The sequence below is a fragment of the Haplochromis burtoni genome, unplaced genomic scaffold, assembly GCF_018398535.1.
Source record: "Haplochromis burtoni strain Fernald_Lab_line unplaced genomic scaffold, NCSU_Asbu1 Contig_248, whole genome shotgun sequence".
In the NCBI taxonomy this organism is placed as follows: domain Eukaryota; kingdom Metazoa; phylum Chordata; class Actinopteri; order Cichliformes; family Cichlidae; genus Haplochromis; species Haplochromis burtoni.
Window position 1 is genome coordinate 773,904 of NW_024582609.1, and position 21,065 is coordinate 794,968.

Below are 21,065 nucleotides of genomic sequence, written 5' to 3' on the forward strand. Positions count from 1 at the left end.
CTTTCGAGCCTATACAGCTTGGAGTAAGACAACATGCATGAAGAGGATGATGTGGACAAAATACTCATTTGCCTAATACACTCCCTGTATAAGGAACCACCAATGATAACCTATAGGAGAGGAAGGAATATTAAAGATAGAGCTTGCCAGGACCCTAATACTTCAGATAAAATCCTAATAAGCCATAACGTACAAGGTAATTTCAAGTGTGGGTCATGCATTAATTGTCAATACACCAAAAATGTAAAATCATTCAAAGACCCTATAAGTAACAAAACCATTGCAATAAAGGGCTTTATCACATGCTGAACTAAAAATGTAATCTACATGATACAGTGCCTATGCATTAAAATATATATAAGAGAAACATCCTGCCCTCTAAAAGATCGAATTAATGAACACAGAAGTTCGATCAAGAGGAATGATCTAACCAACCCTGTTACAAGACGCTTCAATGATAAACATCCAAGTTCACCTTTATTTTTTCTTGGCATTGAAGCAATTAAACTAAACCAAAGAGGTGGTAATACTAATTTTATCCGGAAAAAAAGAGAAGCATTTTGGATATTCCGTTTTAAAAGTCTGCACCCTAGAGGTGTGAATGAGGATTTTTCTATCAATGAGTTTTTGTGAGCTTAAACCTTTTTATATTTTTAACGTTATTATTATTATTTTTTCCCAGTTACAATATTCTCGCATGAGTAATGTTTATTCATTTATTTATATTTATTTTATCAGCAAAAGAAGGTGTAGCATTCTAGACATCTCGTTTTAAGTCTACATTTGAGAGATTTTACATTGTAGAGACATAAATGAGGACCTTTCCACAAATGTGTTTTCATGTTATGACTTCCTCTTGTTTCTTAACTGCTGCACCCACCTCCTTATTTTTTTATGAAATGCTGTCATTTGTAACCATTTTATGTTTTTTTTTTTTTTGTATATTCATAATATTCTTTTTATGTATTTCACACGTGTTATTTTGAGACAGCTGGGGATTATGTCCCTTATTATTGATGATTATCTTCATCATTAATGATCTAGTCCAGTATGTTTACTTGGGTGTGACTTAACCAAATACCAACCTGTTATACATTATCTTATCTATCTATGAAGATGTGATTGGTTATTCTGAATTTTTTTTTCTGTTCCCTGTCTTTTATTTAAGCAAACTTCTACAATGTTTTACTATGACCCTGATGAAGGCCACAACCCGAAAAGCGTTGGTCACATAATAAAGTTGTTCCTCTTCCCTTAAGCGTTGCTGGAGTTCCTGCATTGTGAATTGTTTCATCCTCTCCATGCACCTTGGAAGTAGGTGAAGTTGTGCCAGAAACATTTGCTGTGATTCACACAAAGGCCCTCGCCAGATGTTAGAATCAAAGTCAAGAACATTCTGTGAAGCAACAGTGCTAACTACTGTGCCACCATTCTGCCCATGACGAATATAATGAGTGTATAAATTAAATAAATAAATAGATCACAAAAGAACCATAAAGAAAAGGTATAAATGAAGAAGAACATATTACAGATAGTATACAGGAATTAATTATTACGTTTCAGGAGGTCCCTCAAAGGTGCCGTGGATATCTGACCTCCCATTCTATGCCCAGCTGTTAAAAACCTCATAGGGCAGAACAAACATCTCCTTCTCTGTTTTTCTCTTTTGTTCTTTTGGAAAAATTTGTGTCCACAAAGGTGTTTTCCAGACATGCCTGTTGACAAAAATGACCAGCTGCCCAGGGAGTAATGCTGCTGAACCTTTTGAAAATGCCTCATCTTTAATGAACTTTTCCCCTTGTTTTTGTGGCTGTTGCTGTGGGCACTGCTGCTTTTCTGTTGTCGTTGCTGTTTTTCATATTGTGACCCTGCTGACCCCTCTCTGAACGGAGCCTCTTGTTTTCTCTTTTCTGAGCTCCTGGCTGTTGTGAGTCAGGACCTCTCTGGAGAGGCGATGGTCCATCCATAGCTCTATTGATGACAGTTCATCAGCATGCAGGGGGGACTGCTGCAGTCACCACAGAAACCACATACACCCAACCTCTTCAAATCCCAAGGCTTTAATCTTCTACTGTGATTCGATTCCACTGCTCTCTATTTTTTCCTTTTCATGAGAAATATTTATTTAAATAACAAATTGACAGAATGTGTTATTGTAATAAAGGCACTTTAATTTTGTTTCTGAGGATTAATTATACATCTGCATAGGTGAAGGGGTGAGGGGTTGTATGGGCAAATTGTATGGGTCCCTACAAATGTTTTTCAAAGCCTTCATGTTAACGTAGGAGCTTGAAAGCTCATTTCTCACATGAAAATCATGACATGATATGATTATTCAATTCAATTCAATTTTATTTATATAGCACCAAATCACAACAAAAGTCGCCTCAAGGCGCTTCATAGATACAGAGAAAAACCCAACAATCATATGACCCCCTATGAGCAAGCACTTTGGCGACAGTGGGAAGGAAAAACTCCCTTTTAACAGGAAGAAACCTCCGGCAGAACCAGGCTCAGGGAGGGGCGGCCATCTGCTGCGACCGGTTGGGGTGAGAGAAGGAAGACAGGATAAAAGACATGCTGTGGAAGAGAGACAGAGGTTAATAACAGATATGATTCAATGCAGAGAGCTCTATTAATACATAGTGAGTGAGAAAGGTGACTGGAAAGGAAAAACTCAATGCATCATGGGAATCCCCCGGCAGCCTACGTCTATTGCAGCATAACTAAGGGAGGATTCAGGGTCACCTGGTCCAGCCCTAACTATATGCTTTAGCAAAAAGGAAAGTTTTAAGCCTAATCTTAAAAGTAGAGATAGTGTCTGTCTCCCGAATCCAAACTGGAAGCTGGTTCCACAGAAGAGGGGCCTGAAAACTGAAGGCTCTGCCTCCCATTCTACTTTTAAATACTCTAGGAACAACAAGTAAGCCTGTAGAGCGAGAGCGAAGTGCTCTAATAGGGTGATATCGTACTACAAGGTCATTAAGATAAGATGGGGCCTGATTATTATACAGCAAGTGTACCTAACTTTCTTTAGGTACACTTGCTCATACCAGATGGGACTCCTTTTACCTTCAGAACTACCTTCATTCTTTGCGGCATAGATGCAGCAAGGTTCACATTCATCAACTGTACAGCCAAATCTTCTATTCCAGCATATCCCAAAGATGCTTTCTTGGACTTAGAGCTTGTGACTGAGCTTGTGACTGTGCAGATCATTTAAGTACCCTGAAGTCACTGTCATGTTCAGGAAACAAGTTTAGAGATGTTCTTAGCTTTGAAACTTTAAGCTGGAAGCTGAGTGTATTCAGTGAAAATAAAGTGTTAAAGATGTACAATTATCGTTAAAATAAACAGAATGTAAAACATTGTCATCAAAGTTAAATTGACCGATGAAGTTTATGGGATTTTCCTGCTCGCCTCCCTCAGGCCAGCTGGTAGCAGGGACCTGTGAGATTGTGACTCTGGACCGTGACAGCAGCCAGCCCAGGAGGACCATCGCACGGCAGACAGCTCGCTGCGCCTGCAAGAAGGGACAGATTGCTGGTACGACGAGAGCCAGACCAGCCTGTGTGGATGGTAAGATCCTCACTGTCCTCAGACGACTGCTGCTGACTGGTGAATACGATGAATAATATATAAAAATATATTATGTTAAATAAGACAAGCAGTGAATCAGGAAAAAAAGTTTACATTTTGAATATCAAACTGTAAAAAGAGGTAGAAAATGCCAGGTTTCATTTAACACCTTTTTGGCTACCACAAATGAACTAAGGAAATCCCAAAAAGTTGGTTATGTTCATCTGGACTCAGCGTTTTTAGTGTCTTCTTCAGTCTCAGCTGACTGCAGGTTTCCCCAACCCTATAATCAGCACAGTTACATGATGACCAAAACTTGCTCCATGACTAACAATGCGCTGTGAGGTCAGTTTTGTGATTATGAATATGCAAATTTATATGCCCAGTGATCGATGGCAATGAGAACCATTCACAGAGAGTTGGGGAATGGGTCCAATCATAGCATTGTAAGTAAGTAAAAGATGTACCATTAAGTGTAATTTGTGTACACAAATGTGTCCATCTGTGTAGACATTTTTGTTCAGACAGGGGAGAGAGGTTTTTACCTACTCCAATCGACTAACTCCGTGTCACTGGAACTGGGTAACATATGCATTTTTCAGATTGTGGGAACAGAGCTCCGGCAGGAAGACAGCCTTTTCTTCGTCTGCCAGCAGACTCTGAACATGCTCTCCTTGCTGAACCATAAGGCCTCGGCCTCTGGTCCAAGATGGATGTTACCTTTTCACATAAATGGCTTCCATAACTCTTTGCTCAATCAAGCTTTGGAGTTTGAAAGCCACAGAGACTCATTGCTATTGATCAATGGTTACACCAATTTATATGTCAATGATTGTGAAACTGACCTCATATTAGTCAGTGGCATTTGTTTTGGTCATAATACAAATGAATCCAAAAAAAAAAGCTTTGAGGCTGAATAGCAAACAGTAAAACAAACAGAAACGTTGGCCTGATTTAATTTGACATTTGATTTTAATTTTTTAGCTGTTACAAATGAACTTTAAAAAAAAACTGGTTTCTTGTGTAGAAGTAACATTACATAACAGTGCGTTATACAAAAGTACTGCTTGCTGAAGGCACTTGGATGAGTGATGAAATATGTCTCCCACTGAGCACGCCACATCCAGATGAACAGAATCCGCTTTCTAGGATATAACTTAACTCATGGGAATAACATGTTTCTGTGTTTGGATACAAATTTCTGTACTAAATTTACAGCTATAACATATGAAGGGTTAGCTGGATGACAAGATGAGCGTGCTTTTATAGCAAAGCTCTGACAGTATTGGTGATCTTACTTTTATTTGCTTATCTATAATCTTTGATTTGACTTTTCTATATTTTTTATTATGTTTACATTTGTTTATGTTTGTTTGAGCATTTGCTTTTGTCATTTCCTGTTTTTTGTTTGTTTTGTTTTTTATTGTATTTGTATAATTTCTTTTTAGAGCATACTATGGTAAATCTGTTTGCTATGGCTGGCTGCATCTGTCTAATAGAATACTAGATAATAAAAGTACAGTTGTGGTCAGAAGTTTACATAAACTCATTATAGTTATTTGAGACTTTTATTTCTTTGAACTGTTTTTTTTCCAGGATGGAATGATCTTACAGCACGCATCTTTATTTACTTTAAATTTGTATTGCTCATGTTTGGGTTTATTTTGGATTTTCTCTAATCTATACAGGGTCAAAAGTATACATTCACGTTTAAAATCTGTATATATGCATTCAGTTAAGTCTTTTAATAAGTGGTGTTGAAGATTCCACAATGATTTTTAATTTGACGATGCCTATTAAATTCTCTTTAGTCATCACGATTGACTACAACTGGTAGTTTGTCAACATAAAAAGGACTTGTTTGACAGTATTTACTAGCTTAAGAACTTCAAATACAGGGCATCATTTAATTTCAAATTTGTTGGAATAGGTCTCCAATAGATATTTACTAAAGTAATATAACATACTGTGAATAATTGTTTTTCTAGGAATATACAAAAAAAAAGGTACCCTAAGACATTGTGGTTTCACAGACTGCACAATCTTCTAAGACACAGGTATCGAACTCCAGGCCTCGAGGGCCGATGTCCTGCAGGTTTTGTGTCTTTGATCCAACACAGCTGATTCAAATGGCTAATTTACCTCCTCAGCATGTCTTGAAGTTCTCCAGAGGCCTGCTAATGAACTAATCATTTGATTCAGGTGTGTTGACCAAGGCCTTTAGTTCGACACCCCTGTTCTAAGACAACAGATCAGTCCAGTACTTCTATTTTATGAGAAAACATAAGTGAAGCTTTCTCTCAGTCTTCCAATTGTCTTCTTGAATGTGAAGTTCAGAAAGTCACTGCCTAGATGGATAAAGCCCAAAGTTTCTTTGCATTTCATCAGTAGCTGTCTCCTCTTTTGTCACGGCACTGGGTCTGTGACCCAGTGTTTTGTATCCGTTTTAATTTGTATTCCTTGATTATTGTTATTCATGGTTTTGAGTTCGGTAGATGGTTTTCTGTTCATATTAAATTTGTTGTGTTTTTTAGCTTCTAGTTACGGTCTCTGTGTCCTCCCTTTGCTCCACATTTCATTTCTTGCCTCCATGTTCCCTCTGTCTCCCCGGTCAGTCATGTCTCTCTGGCTACGTTCACACTGCAGGCGAAAGCGCATCAAATCCGATTTTTTTGACCCTATGCGACCCATATCCGATCATGGTATGACGGTGTGAACGGCACAAATCTGATATTTTCAAATCCGATCTGGGTCACTTTCGTATGTGGTACTGAATCCGATACATATCTGATGTTTTAGAAAGCGACTGCTGTTTGAACAGTCATGTCGCATTAAATCAGTCTTTTACGTCACTGACACAAGACAGACGCCAATTATCAGCGCCGGAGAAGCGCCTGAGAAGATTTGGCGAACACTTCCTGGCCATCCAGTGTAGATGTCAGTGAAACTATTGGGAGGACAACGTTGGAGAAACGTGAACATTTTATTTGTACTGTATAATCTGCAGATTCTGACAGAAATCTGCAACTATCCTTTGAAGCACCGCTCCTCTAAAACAGCAATAAGGATCATTATTAGGTTATCTACATTATTATGTAAATAACAAAATAACTTAAAGCAAAAATTGGGAAACGTAAAATCCCGAAACAAGTCTTTATATTAACGGCCATCAGTCAAACAATACTGTTTGCTCTGGGTCTAAGCAGAGCGCGTTGTGTGTGACGTCTTGTTTTGCGCATGCGGGCCGCTTTGAGGGTTCACACTAAAGTGCGTTTGCTGTCGCATTTTATTTGTAGTGTGAACGAGCAGACAAAAAAATCGGATTTGATCAGAAAATCGGAATTGAGCATTAACACCTGCAGTCTGAACGTAGCTTCTGTCTCTGTGTCAAGTCCACGTCTCTGTGTTATACTTCCCGTTTTACTTTGCCGGTTACTTGTCTCATGTCAGTGTATCTAGTTTTGCTTCCCCTTGTCTCATCATGTCTAATTAGTCCCAGCTGTGTTTCCCTCCTGTGGCCCATTCCTACGTTACTCCCTTGTGTATTTAAGCCCTGTGTTTTCCTTGCTCTTTGTTGCGTTGTACCCTCACAATGCTGTGTTTTTTCCTCCGTGTTCCTTGCTGTTTCTGAGTTTATGGTCCCACCCCCCCCTTGTGTTCTAGTTCCTTCGTTGTCTGTCAGTCTTGCATTTGGGTCCTACATCCTCCCTGTCACACCGCAAACATGACATCTTTCTCTTTATGTTTTTGCTATCGAAAACAATGACAAAATTTGCAGAGTCTTGTCCACAAGGACTTTGAGGCTGTACTGGTGATTTTGTGAACAGCTGTTTTGCAGAGTTTGTGAACTTTTTCAATCTCTCCTTCTGTTTGGTCTTCAGAAGAAATGCTTTAGATGGAAAGGACTTCAATCACTCTAATTCAGATTTTCCTTGAAACAGCAAAATTTCCTGACATTCATGTCCAGATGAATGTCAACATGAACAGTTTCTGGGTTTGAAAAGTGACATCAGGTTGATCCAGTCCCTGTTAGTGACAAGTAGGACAGTGCAAGTTTAATTCGATTTTATTTTTTTAAATATAGCACCCAAACATAACAACAGTTATGGCCCTACAATAATACAGAGAAACCCCAACAATCAAACAATCCCTATGAGCAAGCACTTTGGTGACTGGAAAGGAAAAACTCCCTTTTAACAGGAAAAAACCTCAGGCAGGACCAGGCTCAGAGAGTTCAGCCATGTGCCACAACAATCAGCTTAAAGCTTTGCAACAGGCAGGTGGCGAAAGTACAGACATGTCAAGTTTCAACTGCTCTTTTCAAGTAAATGTGAAAAACTACAGGCTCTGAAATATGAAATGTTCTCCAAGTAGGAAAGTAAAATGCAGCTCTTTGAAGGACTTTTCTACCAGAGCTATTATATAAGGTTCAGCTAGATTTCCTAGCAGATAAATAATTTTATTAATTTCAGCTGCCAGTGACTTAAATGTTGTTGCTAAGTAGGAATATATGTGAAGCATTAATTTCATAACATTTTTAGCTTTTTTGCATCTGTATGTATATTTGAATTATTTTTTTAGTGTTAGTGCTCCAACTTTGTTTTCTATTAGAATAAACTCTATTGCCCTAAAAGCTGATATGGCCGATATGCTTTATTAAATTCAAAACTATTTGTCTGACTGTAAACTGCAATTTGATGGAAAGAACAACAGTGATGTGTTGACTCTAGTTATGCAACGAAATCCTGGCAGACACTTCAATACTTTCCATTTTACTTAGTTATGGTCTAATTTTTATTTTCATTGTTATTTTATTGTTATTGTTTTTTTAACACTGTTCTGTAGGTACAATTTTTTTCATTATTTTACAGTATAAGGCCCTCATTATACACCTGTGGCACTTTAATTTAATCTCTCTCTCAGCTAGCAAAGACTAATGGGTCGCTTCAGTGATAGCAACTAAACTGGGGAGTAAATTTAAATAGCTTAAAATTGTTATAATATGATTATAATGGATGCACTCTAATAAGCATAAGCTTGCTAAGTTGTGTTACCATAGTTTTTCCCCCTAAATTTTAATCATTGTTAAATCCAATGACTGCAGCCCAACCGCTAGGCTTTTTTATTATCTTAAATGAGACCATTTGCATCAGATTACATGGAGATGACATCACAGCCATTTCTATTTGCTAAGCTAACAATGAATAAATAAAAGGAAATCAAAAATACTTTCATGCTGGAACATTTAAAATTCACACAAATAATACATTTTCTTAGATGCTGGAAGATACGTTGTATAAGTTTACTAACGGAGCCACTGATAGAAACAATTTGTGTAGCTGTTCTTGTAAAATTCCATTACTGCTGTTGTTCCCGGTGCTGTATGTACAGTTTTGGATCCAAACAGCTTTACGTTTGTGCTTTTCAAGATGAATGAGTTAAAATGTGTGTCTGTTATCAGAGCTGGTTTGAAAAACTCTCTCTTGCTTTGGGATGATGCTTTTGGTAGTTTATCATCATCATCGACAGACACTCATCGGTATATAGCGCAATTTAAACTAGATAGTACAAGTATTACTTCTAAATTACTGTAAATGACCTTTAGAATAACTTTGCTAAAGTACTCAAAGCACACTCAGTAGTATCTCAGCATCTCTTTAACCTTTGCATGAATCTAATTTGATATTTATGCAAGTTTGTATTTTCTCTTGTAATCTTAGGTTAAAAAAATATCTGCAGTTCTTGAGGGAAAAAAAAACTTTATTTAAAAATCAACTTTATTTAAAATTTAGATATTTATTTATCTCATTATTTACTGGTTAACAGGAATAGAACTACAAGTTAAAAATGAAAAAGCATGACATCTTTGAGACCACAAACAAAGATTCTTTGCAGTGTTCACACAAAACAACCTCTGAGCACTATGTTTTTCAACACCAGACACTGCCCATCACCTGCTAATAGCATCCCTGTAGTGAATAGTGGAATACTTCAAGAAAACCTGCTCCAGAGCAGAGACTCAGGTGATGACATACCTTTCACCACCACAGTATCCTATTAAAACTGGTGTCTGTGTCCATTTAAAAGTTTAGCACAGATTTTTTAATTTCTAGCAAATTAAAAAACAAAACAAAACAAAAAAAAACCCTTTCTCAGTGTACTGTCGATGTGAGTAACATAGAAAAACAAATTCCTATTTTAACCTGCAGCACAGTACAAGCAACTCGATTAACATTTCATTATCTTTTCTGTTAGCCGAAATAAATAGTTCAGGCATGGCAGACGTGTGGAGTAGGAGAATAGGACCCAAGATGCAACTTTTGATGTGAGTGAGCTTTATTTTAGAAGGTTGGTGAAAACAAACAGAAACGGCAAAGGCGAGGATGAAAACTCAAGCTTGTATCTCAAGCAACATTTGCCTTTAATTTTTATTGTTTTCTGCTGCTGAATTACACCAGCAGAGCACAGGGGGCAAAATCATACCACAGTCTGTTTTTATCCGTCCTTTCATAGCTCTGCTCAGGAACCACTCGGGTTGATTTTAGATAGTTGAGCCAAAGCTCACACTGTTTCAGGGAAAAGATCAACATCCACACAGACTTATATAAACTATTTATAGATAGACAAAGTCTATGAGAATGGAAAAATTGAAATTTAAACTCTGGATGAGTTTGATTAAAACTGTGTGTTTAATTTTATAAGGATTTCATGCTCACAGAAATGAATAAAAAGTAAACAGTCAACACGTTTTTTTTATTCCTCTGCTGTTCTTCCATGATTTAAGTAGTAAAATAAAAAAAATGTTACAGTTTTGAGAATACCACTTACTCCTGGTAATGACTAAAAAAGACTGTGTGGTTCTGAGCCCTTCCACCCATTTTCTTCCACTTATCCCAGCTACCACAGGGCGAGAGTCGGGTACACCCTGGACAGATCGCTAATTGGTTGCAGGACTAACGCAATGACTAACGACAGACAGCCATTCACACTCACACCTATTGGTTTGATGTGCTTATTACCTAGGTAGAGTACCCAGAGAGAACCCACGAAAACACGGGTAGAACAGTGCTAACCACCGTGGCTCTGAGTCCAAACAGATGAGTGAAAGAAACCTTTTTCTTTCTCATCAGGTGGAGACGAACCCAAAGGTCAAAAAGCCAGAGTATTCAGAGACTGTAAAACAAGTCCTAACAAACAAGTCCTAACAAACAAACATTCACTGACAGCACCGGCATCAGACCTGATGACGGAGGAGATTGTAGAGAAGAATAAGCGAGAAACATTTAGCTGGAATTCAAAGTGTATTTACAACCGGGGGAAAAAAGAACATGTAAAACAGGTGTCTGTGTCCACTTTAAAGTTTAGCACAGATTTTTTGTTTGCCTCATTTGCACTTCAGTCCTAACGTGTTCTTTCCTGTAGGATTGTCTCATTCTCTAGAGACAAAGGAGCAACCCTCCTTCAGGTCACCCTCTTTGATGAATGAAGTCATTACAAAATGGCCTCCTCGCTTTCTGGATAAATGAACTGTGCTTGGCGGTGGTGGATGGATCTGCATTGCAGTCATTAATTTGTCAGAGTAGTGATGCAGCGCTCACAGGTGTTCGGGTACTTACCGATACATGCTATTAATCCACTGATTCTCCATTTCACACTATTGATTCAAAGTCTTTTTCCTGTTTTCTACACTCTGCAACGTAATTCACCTTGAAATGCATTCATCCATCCTGTGTTGTTATTGGTCAGACATTAAGAGACTTTCAGGGGAATGTGGTATACATGAGGAAATAAAAACTACTAATTTAAACAAAAATTTAGTAAGAAATTCAATCATTTTTTTGATCTAAAAATCTAAAGTTTTGAAACCCCCTTTTTTAAAACAATGCAGACATAATAATAGTAAGCAGATATTTAGAAAGCAATTCATGTTTTAGATTTAAATAACTAGGCTCTAATACAGTGTCTGATTATTATCAAATTACTGAACTTACAAAAAGCAAACCTCTAAGTGAAGCATTCCTATTATGTTCAAATTTTGTGTTGATCACTTTCTGTAAGTCTAGTTGTGGAAATCTTCACGTACAATTTCATCTTGGACGTTAAACTTGTGAAGAGGTCAACTTTGATGTCGAACTGACCCAAATTTCATGTCAAAGACAGATGCTAGTGTTGACAGCTTGGTCTCTGCCCATGAGACCAAAAAAGGTTTTTTCAAGAGTAAGAGTCAAAATCCAAAGATGCTGCATTAGGTCAGGAGCACGACTGAGCTCACACTTATTTTTTCCAAATTCATGGAGCTATGGACCATGAAACTGTCCTCCATCCATCCTCTTCTGATTTTCTTCATTCATCAGCTCCTCAAGGTACTCCTTCCATCTTTTTAACACAGTCTTCTCACTGCTCATCTCAATAGCCACATCGTTAATCACCCTAATCTTCTGCACATCTTTTCCAGCTTGATACAAGTCCTTTACTCCTCAACATCACATACAATTCAATGTCTTTGCTACCTCTCTGTTTCCCATACGCCTAAACTCCCAGTACTCTTGTCTACTTTTTTCATCTCTTTGGCTAATCGACCACCACCAATTTATCCTTAACTTTAGAAATCAAGAAGAAGGCGAAGTCATCCTACACACTACAGATGATATTGCTAGTATACATTCAATATGACAACAAATGATTTTTCATTTATTCCTATTAATGATACCAGGAACAAGAAAATATACTCCATTTCCAACAAAGGCCAGAAATCTTTATAGAGATTTATATTTTAAATTACAACCATACTAATCTTTGTAATTTTATATTGTGTCCTAAACCTAAATTCTAATAATAAGATTTTCAATAAAAATGAGCTGCTGAAGCTGAACTGTTTCCTCCTCCTGAAGGATCTCTCCATCTGGATAGAGGTGTGAGGGGATGTAAGAATGGCTGAGCAATGCTACTGTTGTTCAGTAGGAAATTGGTTTGATAATTGGGGGCTCACAGGCTATCACAATCACACCACTGCTCCAATGGGCGAACTGATTACCAGGTTATGTATTACAGGCCTCTACAGTCTTTCATTTTCTTTGTGTTTCCCCAGACATGGCTCAGAGTGTGTGTAATTTAGTGCCAGGAATGAGAGCAAGAACCGAAAGACTGGGTCAGTAAAGAATCACTTCAAACAGCAGGAATATCCCTGCAAGTGAAGTGGTGTGTGTGCGCGTGTGCGTGTGCGTGTGTGTGTGTGTGTGTGTGTTTTCCACATAGTGCTGATAACTCAGGTCATTCTATTTTACATAATATATTAGAATATACTATATGGCATGTCATAAGCTTTGTTCATGCTATGTCATGCTACATTAATTATGCACACTGCATTAGATTACCTTTATGTTGCATTTATTGGCCACAACATTAAACCCACTTGCCTGGTAAGTAACCCTCATGCTCCCACAGCTGCTTTCACTTGTCCAGATATGCACTCTGCAAGACCTCTTAAAGATCTACTGTAATAGTATTAGCAGCACATCCTTTAAGACCTTTAGGATATTTAATAAGATTGTGATTGGGGGGATTTTTAGGTTAAACCTCTTATGTTCTTTGTTATGTTTTTGAAGGAGATTTTTATTGTTGTTGTTGTTGTTGTTGTTGTTGTTGTATGCCCAAGAGAGAAAAAAATAACCCTCACAATAAAATCTAGAAAAGAATGTCTACAAAAAAAAAAGAACCAAAGTGTTCAAATGGCCCAGGCGATGTGCAGACCTCAACCCAATTGAAATATTGTTGCATTTAAACAGATCACGCAAACCTCAATGAACTGAAACAATTTTGTAAAGAGGAGTGGACCAAAATCCCTCTATCACTCAATGATGACAATGTAAAGAAAATGGTTACTTTGAGTTATTGCTGCTAAAGATGGTTTTACGAGCTGTTGAATTATGAGCAAAGTTTTAAACTGGACTCCAGTTTCTTTGAAAACTTTTTCACATGTCATTAGCTGTAGAGTGTAGAGTGACTGCTTTTGCCTTTCATTCTGATCATCTGGTAAGGCCCAAATTACCATGATATTTATGCACATGATGAGTGCATGTAAATGTCTGACTAATGTTCATCTTTATTTATTTTTACCCTTGACACCTTTTCCTCACATTTCCTTTGCATAATGAGAAACATTAAATTATTTTGTGTTGTCCACTTATAGTGTTTAATTGAAAACACAGACAGCTGTTAATAACAGATGTTTGATGGTCTTCTTTCGACATGATCCAGAGTTACACACATCTGACTGAAAATGCTGGACAGAGGTTAACTATCACAGAACCCTTGTTACTCTACATCTGCTGCAACATTGTTTTAAAGGGTTATTTCACCAATGTTTACCATAAAGCCCTTGGTATTTCTTGTTATATTTTGTATGTGTATCTTAATAAAATTGTCAATGTTCTGTAAAGACTGTGCATGAGTAGCTTGGTATGTTCAACAATTATTTACCTGACACTGTGCAGCAGCATGTGTGTACACTCTATGCAAACACTGCAAACTCGGAGTGCCATTGCAGAATATAGATTACAGATTATGTAGAATTTTCAAATACAGTTGTGTATCTGCACTTATTTCTTCATTATTAACAGTCTAGGAGTAAAAGGAGGAACATCAACAAGAATAAGATCATCATTTATGATAAAGGAGATGGGGGGGGGGGTTGTTCAGCCATAAGATGCTGATGAAAAAACACAAATAACGTAAAAACTTAAAATTGAAGCTCAAGCATACTTACCTCTTCTTCCTCTTGTCGTCCTCCTCAGTTCGTATCATCACGAGTCGACAGTGGTGTGAGATGACTCCGTGCTTAGAGGATGAAGGCTGTAATCTCCTGGTCAATCAGTCAGGCTGGACCTGCACTCAACCAGGAGGCAGAGTGAAAACCACCACGGTGAGAAAACAAGCTTAGCTGACAAATACAAACACACTTACCACTGAAAAAATGGTGATTTGAACATATTTGCAAAACATACTGGAAATTGATTTCACCACTTCAGCTGCATGTAGTAACAGAAAGTATAGAAGCAAAACCTGTTGTATTGTTCAAGGAGTCATCCTATTTTTACAAAACTGTGAATCACAGAGTTTAAGTAAGCTCCAAACATGGGAACTTAAATTGTAAGAATGAAGAAAGCTGTACACCCTACCTCAGGTGTGCAGTCTTTATTGGTGCAAGTTTACTGTGAAGGAGGAGCTATTTTTCCCCCCAGTTGTCAACAGCCTTCCAACAGATGTAATTTGGAGTAATAATTTTATAATTTTTTTCTCTTTTAAATACCTTATGAAAAACAAATTCCCATATTTCATACACAGTTCAGCTTTGTTGTCCATGAAAAATATAATGTCAGGTTCACCGTGAGTCTTGTCAAAAGTAATTTTGAGAATTATATTAACAATCCTTGAGCAGAAACTGGAAAAAAAAACCAACCCAGCAATAATGAGTTAAAACAGGGAACATTTTTGAATTAATATAACTTCATTCTTCCCATCTGAATGTTCATTGGTCTAATGAAGATCTAAATTTGTGTTGTTCAGGTTTTTTTTGTTTAATTCATTACAGTCTTCAGCTACTTTTACCCCTGTTTTTGTAACAGAATGAAATTAACCTGGTTCAACAAATTAAGTTTCTGTTTATCGAGTTTTTAACAAGGCTGGTTAAGTAGCAGCACTCAAATGCATGATTCAGAAACACAAAGGGTAAATTAAAGGTAGTTTCATTAAACTAAAAAGTCCAAAACAAGGAAAATCCAAACTTCACAGCAGAGAGCACAAACTGCAAGGGAAGACACAACCACAAGGGACTACATTGCAAACAATATATACACATCAGGGAAACACCAGGGAACATAGCTGAATGGAATCTGATTAACGAGACAACGGGACCCAAAACTAAACGCAATCCACTCGAGATGAGGGGCTATCAAAATAAAACAGGAAGTAACAAAGACTGAGACCAGTACTAAAACATATGAACGTGATACAGTGACAGGCAATAAATAAACATGAAGACATGATTGACTGACGAGACAGAAAGGGAAAGATGATGATAACAAAAGGCTACATAACCTTATAAAAATACAGACTGGAACCGAAGGGAGACAAACATAATCCATGAACCAGAAATATAGATAACAATCTCAGAGGCACAAGGAGGAACAAACCTCAAAAAAGTTCAAAGAGCTTGAACATAAATCATCTCTTACTGTAAAAAAAATAAAATAAAATAAAAGAAGAATGATGCATCCACAATAAATTTCAAATCAATGGGTCAAAGACTCAGCACCATGATAGTTTTTCGTTGTATGATTGTTGGGTTCATTCAACTTTTCCTGAGGTAATGTCATTCAGTACCATGGAGACAAAATAATTTAAGACCAAAGCCTTCTTGTTTTTGATGCCCTGTAGCTCCTAATTATAGCTCTTATAATTATTTCCATTTTTAACAGTAATTTCAACAAATGCTGTCCAGTCTTTTTTTCCTTTTCAGACAATTGCAGGCAAAATATTTCAGCTTTCAGTACTCACATGTAATTTTTGCCAGAAAATTCATTCAACACTGATTTTAATCTGTCTCCCTTCTTACTCTTGTCCCATTGCTTTCCACACCTTTGTTGTAGATACACTATTTACACCAATGCTGTCATTTTTTCCAGTAAACCTTTTATGCCTTTAAAAATAAAATAAAAAACGGAAAAACCATAAAAGATCCTTAAAATTCCTTCTCCATTCAAGTAAATGAGAAGGCTACAGTAAAGAAAAGTTGAAACAACCTCCTTTTTAATTTCTGCTCCCCTGACCACATTTTTAATGCTAAGCAAACAAAACAATTATTCAGATTTGCACACTTTAAAGCACCTCAATAGAATTTGTGGCAAATCTAGATGAGCATAAACATGTTTTACAGTTAAAGAATATGAAACTGTTAATGCTATGAACCTTTTAAAAAATTAAAGCCCCTTCTTAATTTTAGAAAAATAAAAGTATGCTCAGAATATCTCTGATTTTAAAAATGTTAAATGTTGCCAGTTAGCTATTGGAGTTCATGACCATGTTAAGATAAGCCTCAAATTAAATTTGCTTTTCAACCTTTTACAATAGAAATGTCAATTTCTGTTTCTCTCCAGATGTTTTAAACCAGTTTAAAAGAGAAACATCACAGTTTTAAATATTTAACACAAGAACCAAGACGGAGGTCATTTTGAGGCCATTTTAAAAATAGTGTAACTCTCTGCAATTAAACTCCATGATCTCATGTTTCATTACTTTTTCAAAAATTGAATTATTCATTATATAGTGAATTTGGGGGTAATAGGGATAGAAAGATGACAATGTCATTTTGACCATATAGAAATTGGTATAAAAAGGTAATTTTGCCTAGCCAGACTGCCTAGCCACACCTAGGTTGCTGGTTGCACAGAGCAGCAGGGGAGCCATAGATGAAGTGAGCAGACTCCGGAAATCCACAGCAGCTGAGTCGGACAGGTTTCAGTCCCAAACAGGAGAAAAGCTGAGAGGCTCAAAGGCTGCCGACTGAGGTGCAGCACTGTGGATGCTTAATGAAAGAGAAAGGCTGCGTATCCAATGAAGCACAGGCAGTTGTAGATGGTGTGAGAAACTTTTACTGTTGTACTTTTACAATAAATAATGTATTAAAATGTGTCCTAATTTTGAGGTCAGTTTTAAAATGCAGACAATGACCTGTTCAATAAATTTAGCAGTGAGAGTTTTTCTTCATTTATTGTTGTAGTTTTTTTTTTGGTTTTTTTTAGTGTAACTAATGCCACCTGTTATCCAAAATTCACTTTTGACTTTTCCATAATTATCTTCTTCTATATCAATTATTTAGATGTAAAATTTGCTTATTGGTGAATTTTACATACATACAATACATATTTACCTTTATGATGTGTAATGAAATAACCATTCGTGAAACCTACGACATTTTCAGAAACTTAATCTTTAATACTTATTTTGTCTAATCTTGCTTATGAATAGAAAAAATATGAAAATTAACAGCTTAAAGTCTTCAAGAAATGACCTCTTTGGCATTACAGTTGTTGCTATGGGATGGGATCTCTACACCAAGCATCCCACATCAACCCTCTCCATGTTCTCATTCACTCCTGCACATCCATAAACCTTCCTCCTCCTTACCAGCTGCATATTCAACATCCAGCCCTCTGCACATGTCCAGACCGTCTCAACCCTGCCTTTCTAACTTTGAGTCCTAACTGCTCAACCTGAGCTGCCCCTCTAATATTCTCATTTCTAACCTTTTCCATTGAGGAACATTTACTTTACAGCCATAATTTTACCCTCAGATCACAGAGGAAAAAGTTTTCTTTCTAACAAGGTTATTTTTTTTTTCTAAGCCAACAGATGTAGACTTTTTGAACTGGAGGAATGTGAGTGAGGGGAAAACTACCTAATATATCTTTATTATATTATATTATATTATATTATATTATATTATATTATATTATCATGGACTTTTGGAGAAAGACGGAAAGCTTTTTTTATCTAATTTATCTCAAACATGCTTACAAAAAACAAACATACCTAGAGAAACTTCTTGGGATCTTCCAAATTTGTAAAACAGACGTTGGGCTAGTGATTTTGCAAGCCCTGTATCTGATTGAGGAATCACTCATCTTTGGAAAAGAGAGTTTATTACAGAGAAATGGCTCTTTCCAAAATAAAAGCTATACTATACGCTTCTTCTGGGCTATATTCTCAGCAGCATATTGTAGCGGGTCAGGGCTGTTCGGGGTTCTGTTTGTACAGTTATGTTTTGTTTATGTTGCCATAGTGACGGGTGATGCCCTCTCGCTGCGACGGTGTGTCCTTCCGGGGTCAGAGGGCGCCCTGTTGTTGTTGTTGTTGTTGTTGTTGCTGTGCTGTTGCCGCGCTGAGCAGTTAGCTAGCGGCAGTGTTCTTCTGCAGATGTCAATAAACGGCTGTGCTCCCTGGCTAGCTCACGGGAAGAAAGACCAAACGACACCTCCGTCTCCTCCTTGTCTGAGCTCGCCACAATATTAAACATATCAGGTCCCCATAAGGAGAATCATGTGCTAACGGCTGTCTAAATGACTCAGGTAAAGTTTGTAGCATGCATGCTTGTTGTTTTTGTCTTCTTCCACTTGTCTTTGCACTAGGATGATGTCGGCATAAATGTGCAGTCATATTCGTTGTGTTCCCACTAGTGCTGTCAGCGTTAATCTCGTTAATCTCAGTGCGTGGGGCTAGACGGCCAACACGTTAACGAGCTAACTGCGCTAACACACTAGTGCGTGGCACATCCAACATACTGTTTTACTTTAGTCCATGACTCGCTTACCTTCAGGGTCATACGTCACATGAAAACCAAAATAATTCCAAACGCCAGATCTGAATGAGGGTGGGGGAGGTTCAATTTTCCATGTTGCAAGGAGAGCTTAACTTCTGTCTCGCTAGCTTGCCCTGCGCTCTTCTTTCTGACGATGCTGTCTGTGTTGAGCGCTCAGTGGATCTGCGCTCGACAGTGCAGCCTAGGCGGAGTAGTAGAGAAGAGGCAGTAGCTCCATAAATCGGTTGTTAAGCTTAACGTGGGAATGCTGTACAAACATTCAGAGATGGACTTACACACTTGCTTTACTTCTCTCGGGGATAACTTTGTCGGAGATGAAATGCCGGGTTGGTAGCGAAGCTCCAAATGCTCAACCAGACCACTGACAGGTCTGGCAGGCCACAGCCGCTCTATCACCCGATGCATACTGCTCCGAAGTGCTAAGGTTATGAGGCGAGTTACAGCATGTTGCAAGTTTTGTGAGGTGCTTTCCTGATATTTAATGGATCGGATTACATTTTTTATTTCTCTCTGATATCCGATCCAGTAATTTAGGTCAGTATCGGACTAATACCGATATGTAATATCGGATCGGTCCATCTCTAGTTAATGCCAGATAAGGTTTTGAACTCTGCAACTATTGAGTCAACAGAATGTGGGCGACTTTTATGCACTTTGGGTCTCAGCACTCTTTGATCCTATTTTGTAAATTTAAATGGTCTGTCACTTCATGGCTGAGATGGTCCAACAGACTTCCACTTTGCAATAATACCACTAATAGGTGATTTCAGAGTATGTAGCAGGAAGGAAACTGACTTGTTGCAAGGTTGGCATTTTATGTGCCAATGGGTCTAAAAAGAGCAGAATTCAAAGATTCAGAGTTGTAGCCCAATACCTGTGTCCATATAGGGTAGCTGGACTAATGTATCTCAGCAGGATTTAAACATATGTTGGTTGGGTGAATTAAGATGCTATAAGTTATTCAATATTAATGGGATAATTTGTGATTTGTGTTTGCTTTAGAGGTGAAATAAATAGAAACAGAGCTCATTATTTGTCATCACCAGCCACAATTCATCATAAAGCAATTATGTTGGGAAAAAAGCTGCCTGCTTTCCAGTTTACTCTCAGCTGTGGTGTTTATCATGGAAATGGCAGATAAAACACACAGACACTAATGACGGGAGCCGGTATATGACATTGTAGAGCAGTAATGTATTTTAAACTAGCGTGTAACACAGTTAAGCTCATATCTGTCATCTCTGTCACTTACAGGTGCAAGCTACAGATGACACTGTTATGTTATTAAGACATGAAGATTTGTAGATTTAATCTTGTTTTATTGCATCTTATAATAAAACAAGTTTAAATTGCAGGGGCACACACAAGAAACAATATACAGATTTCACATTATAGTCGGAGCATTTGAATGTAAGCATATGTGGTTACAGTTTGCTGAAGTAATGTATGTTAGATGACCACTGTAAGTCAATAAGGAATGAAGTATAACTAACCTGCAAGTCTACTAAACAGTACAAGATTGTTTTAATGATTATTTTTAGAAGGGTTTTTTTTAGAAAGTTTTATATTTCTGAGAACTCTGCTTTCTAAAATTTGTCTGTATTTGCTTCATTGGATCTAAGAAGCGTAGTAAAGGGCTCCATCTCAGCTTCTACTTACATTATGTCAACTGCCTGGATCACCGTGTTCTCAGTGAATGGCAGATTTATTTCTTTTCTGTTAATTGTCTCTGAAATAAACCACTCTTCCACTGGGAGAGAAAAAAAGTGTGACACGTGACGATTTGAGCTTAGTTCTGTAATTGATCCCATTTGTCATGCTTTGGTGGAAGTCAGCTATAACTTGGATCTAAACTGTATCAATAGCGAGAGACAGGGAGTCTCTAAAGATTATCAGCCTCATCGGCAGCATTGATTAAGAGGATTTCAGTCTTGCTAAAACTAATAGCACAGTTATAGCTTCTCACACATCTTAAAATATTTGATCTGTGAGGATTCATGCTGCTTTTACTAATTTCTGGACAGATATTCACGACTATGGACTGGTGCGTGTACATACATATATATATATATATATATATATGTATATATGTATATATATATATATATAT

At 37.4% G+C, this 21,065-nt stretch overlaps 1 protein-coding gene across 1 annotated transcript in view; it reads left to right on the forward strand.

Annotated features, from left to right (window-relative positions):
- Positions 1-21,065, forward strand: part of LOC102306543 (chemokine-like protein TAFA-5) — a 44,459-nt gene that overhangs the window by 17,336 nt on the left and 6,058 nt on the right. Inside the window, exons 2-3 of the mRNA XM_005938324.2 lie at positions 3,430-3,579; positions 14,373-14,500. Coding sequence (XP_005938386.1) covers positions 3,430-3,579; positions 14,373-14,500 — 278 coding nt within the window. The remainder of the gene's footprint in view (positions 1-3,429; positions 3,580-14,372; positions 14,501-21,065) is intronic.